Source organism: Musa acuminata, chromosome BXJ1-2, assembly GCF_036884655.1.
Source record: "Musa acuminata AAA Group cultivar baxijiao chromosome BXJ1-2, Cavendish_Baxijiao_AAA, whole genome shotgun sequence".
NCBI lineage: Eukaryota > Viridiplantae > Streptophyta > Magnoliopsida > Zingiberales > Musaceae > Musa > Musa acuminata.
The window spans coordinates 26,869,732-26,882,560 of NC_088328.1; the positions used below are offsets into that span (position 1 = coordinate 26,869,732).

Here is a 12,829-nt window from a genome sequence, read left to right on the forward strand (position 1 = left end):
GCTGAACTGCCAGATGGGAATCAGAGATAATAATACTTCAGCCGTTGAAGGAGCTAATGGTCACGCACGCCGGCAGATAGTAAAACTAGGAACAGTCTCAGGTTGGCATCACCTGGCATCCATAGTTTAAACATGAGGCAGCCTAAAGACCAAATACTGCAGACATGTTTGGTCGCTGTCTCTGCGCACACACCTCCTGTTTGCCATGCCATTCCAGAAGTTGAATTCTCTGCTGACAGCATGAGTTCTGTGCTACTGTTGATTGACGATGGCGATAGTTATAAGCCGTGTCTCCTTGCAAAGGAGGGGAGCGAGTACTGCACGCGTGCGTGAGACTTGTACGTTTCCCTGTCGACGTCCGCCGTTGCAACGCTAACATGGACTGTCGCCTACATGTCGTCGTGTGCCCTTCCCTTCGTTTTCTCTGGTATTCAAACGCCATTTCGTGTAGTTTTCTGATCCTCCTACGGCTCCGTATTGTTCGTGGTATGTTATATGTAGGATTATACATTAATGATCCCTTCTTCTAGAGGTTTGACGACGGATTGAATTTTTCCGAGGTATCCATATATGCATGTAATGAAATTTGTAGATACCTTGTTGTTTTTATTCTAGATTGCCATGCCCTTTGATCGGATTTCAAATGGGTAAATAAATAGGTTAGGATTCTTAAGGGGAAAATGAAGGAAAAGAAAAGAGAGTGCTAGAAAGAAAGTAGGACTTGGTCAACCCAAGGGTTTGGGAGCAAATCTAGGCTTCATTAACCGCTATCTATCCATTCACCCGACTCGATTGGATGACATATGACCCACGTCCTCATCAGAACCCTTACAGTTCCACGTGTGAGTTGACTTCTTGCCGCTCACAACATGTTCGTGTGCCGTCATGGCCCATCAAGACGTTAATGGCTCGCCATGTTGGCGGAGGGAGATCGATGTTGTGAATGTTCTTCGTCCATCGCTGACACTGAGGTAATTATTTTGGATTTAGATTGATGGTAACACAACACAGACGATATACGTGAGACAACAAATTTAAATGAGTCAACCATGGTTACTTCTCCAAGGCGATAACACAAGCGGGCGGCGAACAAACATGAAATACATGTATTACGATCTTATTTATCCTTAAATCATCGGTCGGTGGTTGGGTATAGATATTTCATTTGGAAGGCGTGCGTCGACCAATGGGCAGCTAGTTGGGGCGGGGGCTCCACCTGGGGCAGGTGGGGCTGAAGTGGGTCTCCACCACCCTCGAGTCGAGGAGCTCGATGATGGGCGGGAAGGTGACGCAGCGCGGCACCTTGTACTGGTTGATGGACGCCCCCCTCGCGATGGCGTAGTCCATGAGCTCCTCGAACGTGCCGCCCCTCACCACCCGGATCTCCAGCGGCCCGATGGAGCCGTCCGCCGTCCGGCTCTGTCGGTACACCGCGTTCATCGCCTCCTCCATCTCCAGGCAGCACGCCTCGAACACCTCCTTCCCCGGCCACCGCTCCCCTTCCCCTCCCTTCACCAGCAGCTCCCAGTAGATGACGTAGTGCCCCGGGATGACCCTCGTGTCCGCCTGGCTCGTGTACTCCACCACGCTCGCGCCCCACGGCTGAAGCAGCTCCGACGCCCGCTCCACCGCCCGCTGCAGCTCTGCCTCGTCCGTCTTGTCCGACTCGATGCTCAGCAGCACGTTCTTCCGCCGCACGAACCGGAACTGCGGCGCCGCATTGTGGAACCCCGTCACCAGCAGGATGTCACCCACCCGGTACCGGTACAGCCCCGCGTAGGTCGTGATCACCAGCTCGTACTCCTTGCCCACCTCGACGCCGGCTAGGTCCGCGAGCTGCGGCGGAGCTTCCGCGTTCGCCGCAGCCGAGTCGAGGGGGAGGAACTCGAAGTAGGCCATGTTGGGCATTATGGTGTAGGAGACATCGCTGGGCTTGCACATGGGCCGGAGGTTGAGGCCGAAGTAGCACTCGGAGGACGCGTACATGGTGCACGCCATGGGCAGGCCGCCGCTGTAGTACTCGAGGGTGGGAATGTACTGCGCCATGGCGCCCGTCACGATCACGTCGAGGTACTTTGTGTTTGGCCAAATCCTCGTGATAATCCCCGCCCAGTCGCCGGGGGAGCACTCCGACGCAATGAACTCGGACAGGGCAGGGTCAGGCTTGAGGACTTGGGCCACGGCGTCACGAATCGCGGAGTCGGTGATCTTCGAGCTGAGGGTGCCGGTGGCGATATCGTGGGCGAGCTGCTTCCAGTGGAGCTGGACGAATCGGATGGCGCGGAGGAGGCCGGAGGCGAAGACTGCGCCGACGCGGAGAACGTCGAGGCGGTCGAGGAGGCCGCAGAGCATCTGGGAGTACATGCTCTGGAAGGCGTCGGCGCAGAGGACGGCGGCGGTGGGGCTGGTGTAGACGTTGTAAGGGTCGAAGGGGCGGGCGCGGAAGTGGTGGCTCTTGTAGTAGCTGGTGAGCACCGGGCGGGCGGGGAGGCCGCCGGCCGTCTTGCTCTCCGACTTCACGAACAGGAAGTAGAGCCCTTTGCCCTTGTCTAGCCCAGCCACGTACCTAATCATTTCACGAGGATTAATTATATGCACAATTGAAATTAATTTACCTCAATTAATTCGTAAGAAGAAATTTGTGATCGAACTCCAACAATTCGCATTTGCTAATAATTGCACAGGTATATACATAAAAAAAAACTAATTTAGTCTTTTGAGGCTTGAAATGACAGCTTTGGATTTGAACACGCAAGAATAGTACATATGTTGCATTATAGTATATTTGAATTATAATTTGACTTTATATTCTAATTTAGGTAAAAAAAATATTAATGTGGTACTAAAATTAGAGAAAAGAAAATTAACATTTAGTCTTCTTCGTATTCGTAAGTGTACTATTATCGATATATTATATATGTTGTTAACAGTTTAAGCTCACCAATTTTGAAGAGGAAGCTTTGTGCAGTGCAACTTTGGGCTGTTGCAACCGAGATTACAGAAAAATTAAGAGAAGGAAAAGCACGAATGCTTCGTTTTATCTCCATTTAATCTGCATAAACATGGTTAAAAGGAGAGAGAGAGTAGCCGAGAGAGGCTCACAAGTTCATGACAGGCATGAGAAGACTGTAAAGGAGCTGCTTCCGGTCCATTTCTTCTTGGATGGTTGGCATCAGCTTCCGCTCGCCGGCGGACGTCCCCGAGCTACGTATGCAGTACACCACACCAAGAGTTAATCACCAGTACTAGTCGAAACCATGGTGCGCCCGAGTCACACAGCAAAATGATCCAACAGATCAACTGTACCTGGTCAGAAACTCCGATATGGGGTGAGCCGAGAGGATGGCGGAGCGGTCGCCGTTCGCGATCCTCCGGATCTCCAGCTGCAGGTCCTCGTAAGTCACCATCGGGATCTTCGACTTGAACGCCGCGCGGTCCGTCGCGCCGCCGAGCTTGTACCTCTGCAGGTACTCGGTCTCCGCGTTCTGGGTCAAGATCTCCGCTAAGACCTGCTCCTGCACCTTGTCGGCGTTCACGGTCATCTCCTCAATGAACGCCAGCTTCTCCGCGTCCTTCTCGCTGGTTGCCGAACCCAGCTCGGTCGAGGTCGCCGCCATTGGTGGATCGAGTACCAGGAACAAGCTCGAGGTCTGAAGAGAGGAAGTAATGATTGTGATGACGAGGTGACGAGGGTCGGGGTATTTATAGATGCGTTTAGGGAGGTAGGGGATGGAACCATGCACGTAGGGGACGGAAGGAGACGCTGGTGAGGTCGGGGGTGTGTAGGGCGGCGAAGGGACAGGCGGTGGCCCACACGGTAGGGAGGGTGGGTTTGGAGCCGGCAGGCGGGGCCGGGTGTGCCGGACGCGTAGACGATGCCCACATCGCAGCTCTGTTGCGGCGCGCGTCATGCATGGCGCCACTCTTCGCGTCATGCATGGCGCAACGTGGTACGATGCTTTGTCAAAGGAGATTTATATGTAGAATGGACACATGTACGGAGGAGGAAGAAGAAAGAAGAGTTAGCTTGTCAGCGTGGGTTACGCAAAAAAGTACGAGGGCCGACAGGGCGTGGGGCTGGACGTGCCGTGGCGACGGTGCACGGAATCTCGCTTTCTGTGTTCCGAGGTCAGACATGGCCGCTGCGAGAACTTACTGCTCTGTGCAGCGTTGAACGAGTCGCGGAGTCGATTGCGTCCCATTGGTGCCAGCTCTCACAGTGTCGATGATTAGCGTCTTCGTAGCTGCACGCATCATTGGAGGAAGAGTCTCCCACGGTGTCGATGATGAGCGTCTTCGTAGCTGCACGCATCATTGGAGGAAGAGTCTCCCACGGTGTCGTTGATGGGTGTCTTCGTAGCTGCACGCATCATTGGAAGAAGAGGCGCCCACGGTGTCCATGATGGGTGTCTTCGTAGCTGCACGTATCATTGGAGGTCTCTTCCATTATATGGTTAGAGATTTGTGGATTTCACCATCAACAATCAAGATGTTTACACGAGTTCTCTATTTTTTAGGTCTCTTGCCGTTTGATAATGGCAAATGAGGTACGAATCAGGTGCAATTGATTTCAGAAACAGCTCAACAGATAGCTTAGTAAACAAGGAGGGATTCCCTTAATGATATGATTGTTCTGGGGACGATGACAGGGGGGTTTGCCCAGCTTGGATTTGCTTGCCTAACCAATCACTGACTGCATGCATCATATCCTACTCTCTCCACATAGAATTCTTCCGTATCCTAGTCATTGCGTGACCGATAGACTCAACGGAGCTGTTTGTTTGCACTGCAATGCAAGACAAATTACAAATTGCAGCATGAGTTTACTAAAGCTGCAGACTCCCACTTGCTTCGTTCTGACCACAGCTAGCTTCACATGCCACCCTCCAACCATGCATTATCGAGCCCACTTCTGAAGGCAGAAATCTCATGCACTGTGTCTTACATTGTATAGGCAGATTACTACTTTTTGACACCTCTCTCTCTTACTTACCGTATGACGTATATTCTTGCAGTATACATCTCAGCGATCAGTCAAACACCATAGCTAAGGTTTAATTGTCTTCGGTTGAACCAAGAGAAACATCAACATATGCTTGCTTCTGCATGGTAATCTAAGGTAGTAGTAAAGCATGATAACATGATGAAGTTACTGCCCTGCAAATATATAGAATGGGGGATGGTACTGATCAAGAATGTCTTTGTGATAATTTACTGATGGCAGTTGCAAGAACACCACATTGAAGGCTTGCACCTCAACTCCCAACAAGTGAATCAATCACCCAAAACAGAGTTAGATTGCAGAGTTTGGCCTGACAGGGAAAGGCTGTTCTGTCTCTTTCATTGTATTCATTTTGGGTTGGAATTGGCTTTGGACTTCAGAGTAGCAGACAACACTAAACCTTTGATATTTCAACAACAGCCAGTGTTAAATTGTTCCACGCAAGTCAGGCATGCTGAATTCTAGTAAAAGCTTTAGCTGTTCTCCATGTCCGATGCAGAAACTATCTCCTCTTCTGACACGAACACATCCAGTTTTCAACGATGGAATAGTTTGTTCCATAAGCTTTTTTGCTTTATGTGGGAGTTTTACCACCTCAAGCAAGAGGAAGACTCTTCTCTCACACTCCAACATCGTTCTACTCAATCAGAGCTTTACTCTTCGATCCACGATGGATGCATTGAACAAACTCCAGTTGCTATTCCCCTGAACTATTGCTTTAGCTGAAACCTGGTTGTCCGCTTGAACAGGAGATGGTTGTTTTGTCCATGTCGAGTTAATTACCCACTTGCGCTGCATCACATGGAATTGTGCTTCGGCTGCTGCTTGGACCTGCCCTTGAAGCCATGAAGATTCCAGATCAACAAGGACATCATATGACAGGAGATGGGCATCTTTGTCTTGCACTTGGGAACATTAATTTAACACACAAGAACAGAAGAAGATATGGTGTTCAATCAACTGAGGACTCGTAGCAATCTCAACTTGTACTTGTGTTACTGCATGTCCCAGTTTAAGATCATCTGGCAGATGCTGAAAGCCATTGATTTCCACATGGAGTTTGGTGAGGCCATGTGAGGCAGTGTAATACGGTCAAATGAAGGAAAAGAAGGGAGAAGATGGTGAAGAGGTACAGGCCCTCCATGGACTCTTGCAATCGACAAAAGTCTTCCACTACAGAAAGACCTCTCTCTCTTTTCTGATGCCTTCTAAATTAAAGGAGGTGTCCTTCCTCAAAAGAAGTTTAGAAGCCTTATATGATTGCTGCACAAAATTAATCATGTCCAGACTGATCTGAGCAAGAGAATTGCGAAGAAAAATAATTGAAGTTGGAGTAAATTGTCTGTGCTTCCTTTCACAAGCACCAATTGCATCTGGTTGATGAATATTGGAGCTGCATCAGAAATGAAATTGCAGTTTTTGCAGGTCAGAGTTCTCCTCTCTTACATTTGTCTGCGAAACCATCTGCCACTCATTTTTTTGGTTCATTTGTTTGAGCTTCATACTACTGTGGACTGTCCTTGCTGATGCAAATTGTAATCTGAATCTATAAACCAATACTTTATGATTGTTGGTGCTACATCTATGATATCATTTCATAATTTTTGGTTAGTTTTGGTAGATACTGCATCAAAATTGGGAAAAAAGTATCCATTTTTTCAGCAAGAGAACTTTGAAGTTTGGAACTTTATATATGTTGTCTTATACAATCTTCACCTGCATCCAGGCTTTTGCAGCACCAAAAAGATAGCCACATTTAAGAGAAATGCTTAGTGTTAATCCCTAGAATGGGATTTCCACAAACGGTATTTGAGTACAAATTCAAAAGAAGAAGACTCCAAATCACAAACTTTGGTGCTCACTATATGTCTCAAAATGGAAAAGCCCTGCAGTATCAATTCGTCGGAATTTCAAGCACTGAGTTCACCAATTACAAGCACAACTTGCATCTGACTGTTAATGCTCCAAATCGATCTCTGTCTATGTTGAGGCCACCTACTTCTGCCAGTAGAAAGTAGCACCTCCATGTCTTTCTAGAGTCCCTGTTTTTGCCCTGCTAAAACATAAAACAAGACTCAGAATTTTCCCCATATAGACTATACTGTAGTATTTGATAAAAGAAGCATTCAAAAAAAAAAAGAAAAGAAAAGAAAAAGGGAGAATAATCTGATCACATTGACATGGAGATTGAAGAGTTTAACAGCATCTCATAAGCAACAATGCTTTATCCAGTCGAATAAGATAGCATAAGGTTTTGATGTTAGAGCTCTGGTGACTAATGTTGATGTCAGCTAGAAAAGGCACATAAACTAGCTTGGCCATGGTGATGGTGGTGAGCATAACAACAAGAAGGTTCAATTATAAAAGTAATAATAATAATAATAAAAGACATTCTTTAAGTTAAATTAGCTGAAATCAAGTAAACGGCTAAACAGCTGAAACTAATTAGTGAATTTTAGAAATACACTGCTGGCGAAAGCCATGAAAAAAAATGGTGAGATGATTTCAACTTGTCGTGCATGATCTTGAAATTTGTGTGGAAATAGGAAATGAGTATCACAATAATCAGTGCAAAGTGAACATAAGAAGATGTGCTATTTTTACCTCTTTGGAACCATGATTTTCTCATAGCTTTGCGGACATGCTGTTCATGTTTCTCCAGAAATTCATCAACCTTTTCTGATTGGAGAAGTACAGGCCCCGAGAAATCCACCTTTTCTGCTCGATCTCTATAACCCTGAAAATTTTCAGACCAAATGGTAAATGACTAGCTAAGCTATTGGTGTGGAAGAAAGCGAAAAATGTTGGAGTAGCTGCATCAGTACCAGGCCCTGATTCTTAGATAGTACCACTGCATCACGAGGATGATAGGCAGCAAAAGAATGCATTGAGTCTTGAAGTTCTGGATGTAACCATTGCTTCAGCATTGCATCCTTTGTTGACTCATAGGGCTTGTGGCCTTTCGAATTAGAATGGGGAGCATATCCAAGATATCCATTCTCTTCTCCATTAAACTTGAAAGCACTCTTCACCTGTGAATTATTTGATGGATCCAACTTCCCCAATTTGTCCTGTCTGGATCTGGTTTTAGCCTGTGGTTTGATGTGTGGATGGTCGTCTTTCGGTTTCTTTGTACATGCAAAGCCGGTGCAAGCAGAGACAATCAAGGGACCTGAGTAAGTGTCTCCTTGAGAGATTGGCTTCACTTGTTGATGCTCATCCCTGGATCTAGCAGTTGGTATCTGTTGCTGACCGTTTACTCCTGAAATATCTCGTTTTGGGCCACTTCTGTTGGTTCCTTGAGCAATTTTCAAACCCTGCCAGAAACTTGCCATTCAATGATGATGCTAAAACACTACCAGACTTATTCAAAGATTATGTTCAATAATCTCAAGGACTGACTTTTAAAATTTCTCTATCGACTAATTTGCATGTGTGCACATGTACATTAGAGAGAGAGAGAGAGAGAGAGAGAGAGAGAGACCTCTCCTTGAGATGCTATTTTTGCTAGATTGTTTGATTCATGTGAAGGCTTATTTGCTCTTGAAGGTTTTCCTGTTGCCTCTGCAACACGTAATCTGCCATTGACACCCCTCCTGAAATAATAATGCAGTAAATCGATTAGAAGTTCAAGAAGTAAGCTGCAATTTGATCTTTCTGTAGAAGAAAGAAAGCAACAGTACATTCATATCATACAGAATAATCAGATCCTTCTATATATCATATGAAATAGGGACCATATCATATTTTTCTCAAGTAATTTTCAGCTCACCTGCGAGACTCCTCACGGAACTTTGCATCAATTTCTTTGTTTGGTTGGTACTTGGGCAAGCTAGATGGATCGCTTGCATAAGGCTTTGCCCTAAAATACTGAACAAGCATACCGAAAAAAAATTAGATTGTGAAGCCTGACATGTTTTGGAGGAAGAGTGTCCTTAACACCAAAAAAAAAAAAATCAAAAGGACAGATGAAACTATAAAAAGTAAGCAGCCATGATATCAATGTTGCATAGAATTACATAGGATGCATTAGACAACTCACAAGCCAAATTCTACTGAAATTTGATCTGTAACTCGGGAACCTGCCATGCACATGCAACAAGGTCTGTAAACATGATCTTGATGTTGGCAGGGAAATGATTCTGAGCTTGGTTGTCCCTAGTTAAATTATTCTAGAGGATTACAAAAATAAATTAATAGTGTATAAGCAAATTTTCTGACAGACTTTCTATCATATGGAAGTCACAAAGCAATGTGAAAGTGTGGTCCTTCCAGCTGCCTACAATATATATAGTCTTCCCTTTTCCATGTCCAGCAAGAAATGTAGAAATAAACCAACCTTTTCAAAGAGCATAAGCTTTTCGGGAAAAATGGTAAACCTATTGATCATTTTATCACAATGAACACCAGAATTTTGTTAGAAAAGGACTGATGCAAGTATGGCGAAGGAGTCATGTAAACAAGTCTACACAGCTGCAATGCAGAGTATCTCTCAACATGTAAAATTATCTTCATAGCAATATCAGTCTTGCACAATGTGGAACAATGAGAAGATAATTTTTAAGAAAGAGACTCATTGGAGACTAAATTTTGTACAAGTATTACCTCAGAAGTAAGAGCAGTAGAAGCTGTGCCACGTTTATCAGGTTCGATTGACAAAAATGTTCCTAACAATTTCAATGCACTTTCTGGTAAAAAGTTATATGTCGTTTGGAGGCAACTCTCATAAGGATGTTGAGGTTTAAAAACCGTTGCATGGGGCGTCTTGGATTTCTTCCAATAGTCTTCTGGTGGAGAGCCACAGAGCTTAAAGATTTTATGCATTTGTTCAACCTGAAGATAAACAAAAAACAATTAGGACATCAAGCAAATAATATTGCATTACCTTTATATAGGAGAATTTTCAACAAAAATAACATTTAGCATGTCTTCTTCAAACGATATGTATATGCTGTATTGATTGAAGGATGATGGAATTCTAAGACGGCTTTGCTAACTACATGTGACTTGGAATTTGGAAAACTAACCATGCTTGGGCACTAATCTTTTTCTATATTTGTCATATCATATCTCCACAATAGAGTGAGATCGTCAAATTCATGTACTGCCTTTTGGCATTAGTTGTTCTTCGTGCAACAATTCATGTGTGGCTAAATCCCATTTCTTGTTTCCATGAGCATCAGCATATAACTGCAGGACTTCACAGACAAATATGAACAATGCAGGATCAGACTGATTACCTCTGTTCTTCCTTGTAAGATAGGCATCCCAAGAAAGAGTTCTGCAAATACACATCCGACGCTCCACAAATCCACAGAGGCATCATAATCCGTTGATCCTAGGAGAAGCTCAGGTGGACGATACCATAACGTCACAACTCGGCTTGTTAGTGGTTGTTTTTCCCCGGGATTCAAGATGTTCGCCAAACCGAAATCAGCAACCTTCAGAATGCCTTCATTGTTAACTAAAAGGTTTGCACATTTGATGTCACGATGAATGATACCGCGTGAATGACACTGTTCAATCCCAGATAGTAACTGTTTCATATAGCATTTGATCTGTAACATGAAAGCAAAGTCAAGTGCCTGCTTCACTGAGAATCTGTAATAGTTTGGAAGGAACATGAATAACCTGTTGTTCACTAAAGTTGATGTCTGGAGAAGATGATAGCCCTGCAAGATCATGCTCCATATATTCGAAAACAAGGTATATACTACATGATAACCGTGAAGTAATTATACCCTCCAGCTTCATGATATTTGGATGATCAAGCTTGCGGAGGATCTGTATCTCCCTTGCCATAAATCTAACACTCTCAGGCTCAAAATTGTCAAAGTGCACCTTCTTCAGAGCAACAATCCTCCCCGTATCAATCTCGCGAGCTCTAAACACACTGCTATAGGTACCTTGCCCGATCTTACATGCATTTGAAATGGAGTAAGATAAATCAGATAATAACCAAATAAAGAAACAGAAAAAGAAACAGTGTTCATGCAGAAGATCAACAAATGTAGTTCTCCAGCAGCAACCAGCAGTAAAAAAAGATCACGAAGCTCCGGACATAGCGTAAGCTGACAAGCCAATTGGTAGAATGTCTCATCATTTTTGGACTGATTCATTTTCATGAATTATAGGATATCATAGGCCATATTTGCTAGCATATGGCAGATTCCAAAACATGCATGAATTAGTTTTCTCATTGCTCAAGCCTTTCTTGCCCTCATTTAAACAAAGCAATATGTGGGGAAATCCAAGATGCAAAGTTCTTTTTCCCATCAACTATGACCCTTAATCTTGGAGGCTAAAAGAACAACAGGATAGAAGATCATTAAAACTCCATCTTAAGAAGAACTGTTTTCTGCAGAAAAGATAACAGAACAGAAAGAAATCCATCGACTAAACGGCACATAATTTCTTCAAAGAAACACACAAAAAAAGGGGGAAAGAAAGAAACTATACATAGATTCGACGAACTCGAAATGTGTTTATTTTGCTCTTCAATTTTCTTTCTAATCTGAGATGATAACTTCAATTGGTTGAAGCAATAGATAGCAACAATTCTCAAGAGAGAAAGAAAAGAAAATAACATAACGAGAAAAAAAACCATGAAATCTTGGTAATACCTTCCCTAATTTCTCAAAGGAGTCAGCTTTGAGGGGCACCCATCCCTGAATGGCTTCTCTGGCGACACTGCTCAGCCATGACGGCCATCCTGCAGCAACCTGCTCTCCCTCGGTGCACCGATTCATATTCCGCAACTGAAAGTTCTCCGAACTGTCGCCGGCCGACTCAACATTCGCAGATTTCTCCGATTCGCTTTGGTCCCCGAACTCATCGTTATCGACCTGAGGTTCGTTCCACAGCGACGACGAGGCCGGCAGAAGGTCCCTGGACGTCTCAAGGCTCCCCGAGACGCCCGAGGAGTCTGCCGCGGGCGTGACAGGGACTTTCGACGCGACGCAACCCATCACGGCCTATAGCTTGCCGGTCACCAGCACGGCAATCTCTGGGCACCAATGTGATGGGAACGAAGAAAGAAAGGAGGAGAAGAAGATGCCGGACGGGCTACAATCCCTCTGAACGTAGAATAATGAGACATTTAACTCTGTTCTCTTTCTCCTCCACCGTGTGATAATTGCGTTCTGCATCGCCTTCCACCTCTGGCCAGATTAGTTGGGAAAGATCACGCAGGCAACAGAGCAAGAATAGGAGGGACAGGGGATCCAGCACGGGTGGAAGCCGCCCAAAGATAGAAAGGTCGGATCTTTTCGAGCTTCTTCACTTCAAAAATAGGGTCTTTCCCTCTTGTCGTCCTCTTTGCTGTTGCTTTGTTGGTATGATTGAAGGTTTAACGCTGTCTCGCCCAAACAACTCATTCCGAGGTTAACGCGGGAAGAGCTGATGAATCGTCCCTCGAGCGTCTTGGAGCTTTCTCGCATCTCATATGACATAAAGGAGGCAACTTTGGTTGACATGAACACGGAAACATCTGATGATCTTGGATTTGTGTTGCTTCGTCTGCCGACAGTGAAGTTGGACACGCCAAGAAAGGACCAATCAAATAGAAAGTTCTTGGTGGTGTAGGACTAACAAGAACAGAGAAGCAAGTGTTGGTTAGTCCCAACCTTGGCCACTGACCAAAAACACACCTGCCGCAAGATCCTGTGGGTGGGTTGAGAGTCGAGAGGCATTGCTTTGGTGGGGAGATGTTGCTCTAGCCGTGTGGGTTCTTACATTGGATTTCAATCTCCATTACCCATCACATAAAATACTCCACATCATTGCTCACCCAAAGAGTATATACAGAATGAATTTTGAAGATTCGTA

General features: G+C 45.0%; 2 protein-coding genes across 2 annotated transcripts; both read right to left on the bottom strand.

Moving 5' to 3' along the window:
- Positions 1 to 1,047: 1,047 nt before the first annotated feature.
- Positions 1,048 to 3,669, bottom strand: LOC135606175 (indole-3-acetic acid-amido synthetase GH3.8-like). The gene is made up of 3 exons (XM_065097027.1): positions 3,307 to 3,669; positions 3,103 to 3,204; positions 1,048 to 2,566 (listed from the first exon to the last, which is right to left on the bottom strand). The coding sequence occupies exons 1-3, from the start codon at positions 3,615 to 3,617 to the stop codon at positions 1,195 to 1,197; spliced, it is 1,785 nt and encodes a 594-aa protein (XP_064953099.1). The 5' UTR covers positions 3,618 to 3,669; the 3' UTR covers positions 1,048 to 1,194.
- Positions 3,670 to 6,495: 2,826 nt separating this feature from the next.
- LOC135606170 (protein IMPAIRED IN BABA-INDUCED STERILITY 1-like) lies at positions 6,496 to 12,778 on the bottom strand. The gene is made up of 9 exons (XM_065097014.1): positions 11,626 to 12,778; positions 10,634 to 10,918; positions 10,243 to 10,560; positions 9,608 to 9,835; positions 8,775 to 8,872; positions 8,487 to 8,598; positions 7,828 to 8,319; positions 7,607 to 7,739; positions 6,496 to 7,055 (listed from the first exon to the last, which is right to left on the bottom strand). The coding sequence occupies exons 1-9, from the start codon at positions 11,968 to 11,970 to the stop codon at positions 7,036 to 7,038; spliced, it is 2,031 nt and encodes a 676-aa protein (XP_064953086.1). The 5' UTR covers positions 11,971 to 12,778; the 3' UTR covers positions 6,496 to 7,035.
- Positions 12,779 to 12,829: the final 51 nt, after the last annotated feature.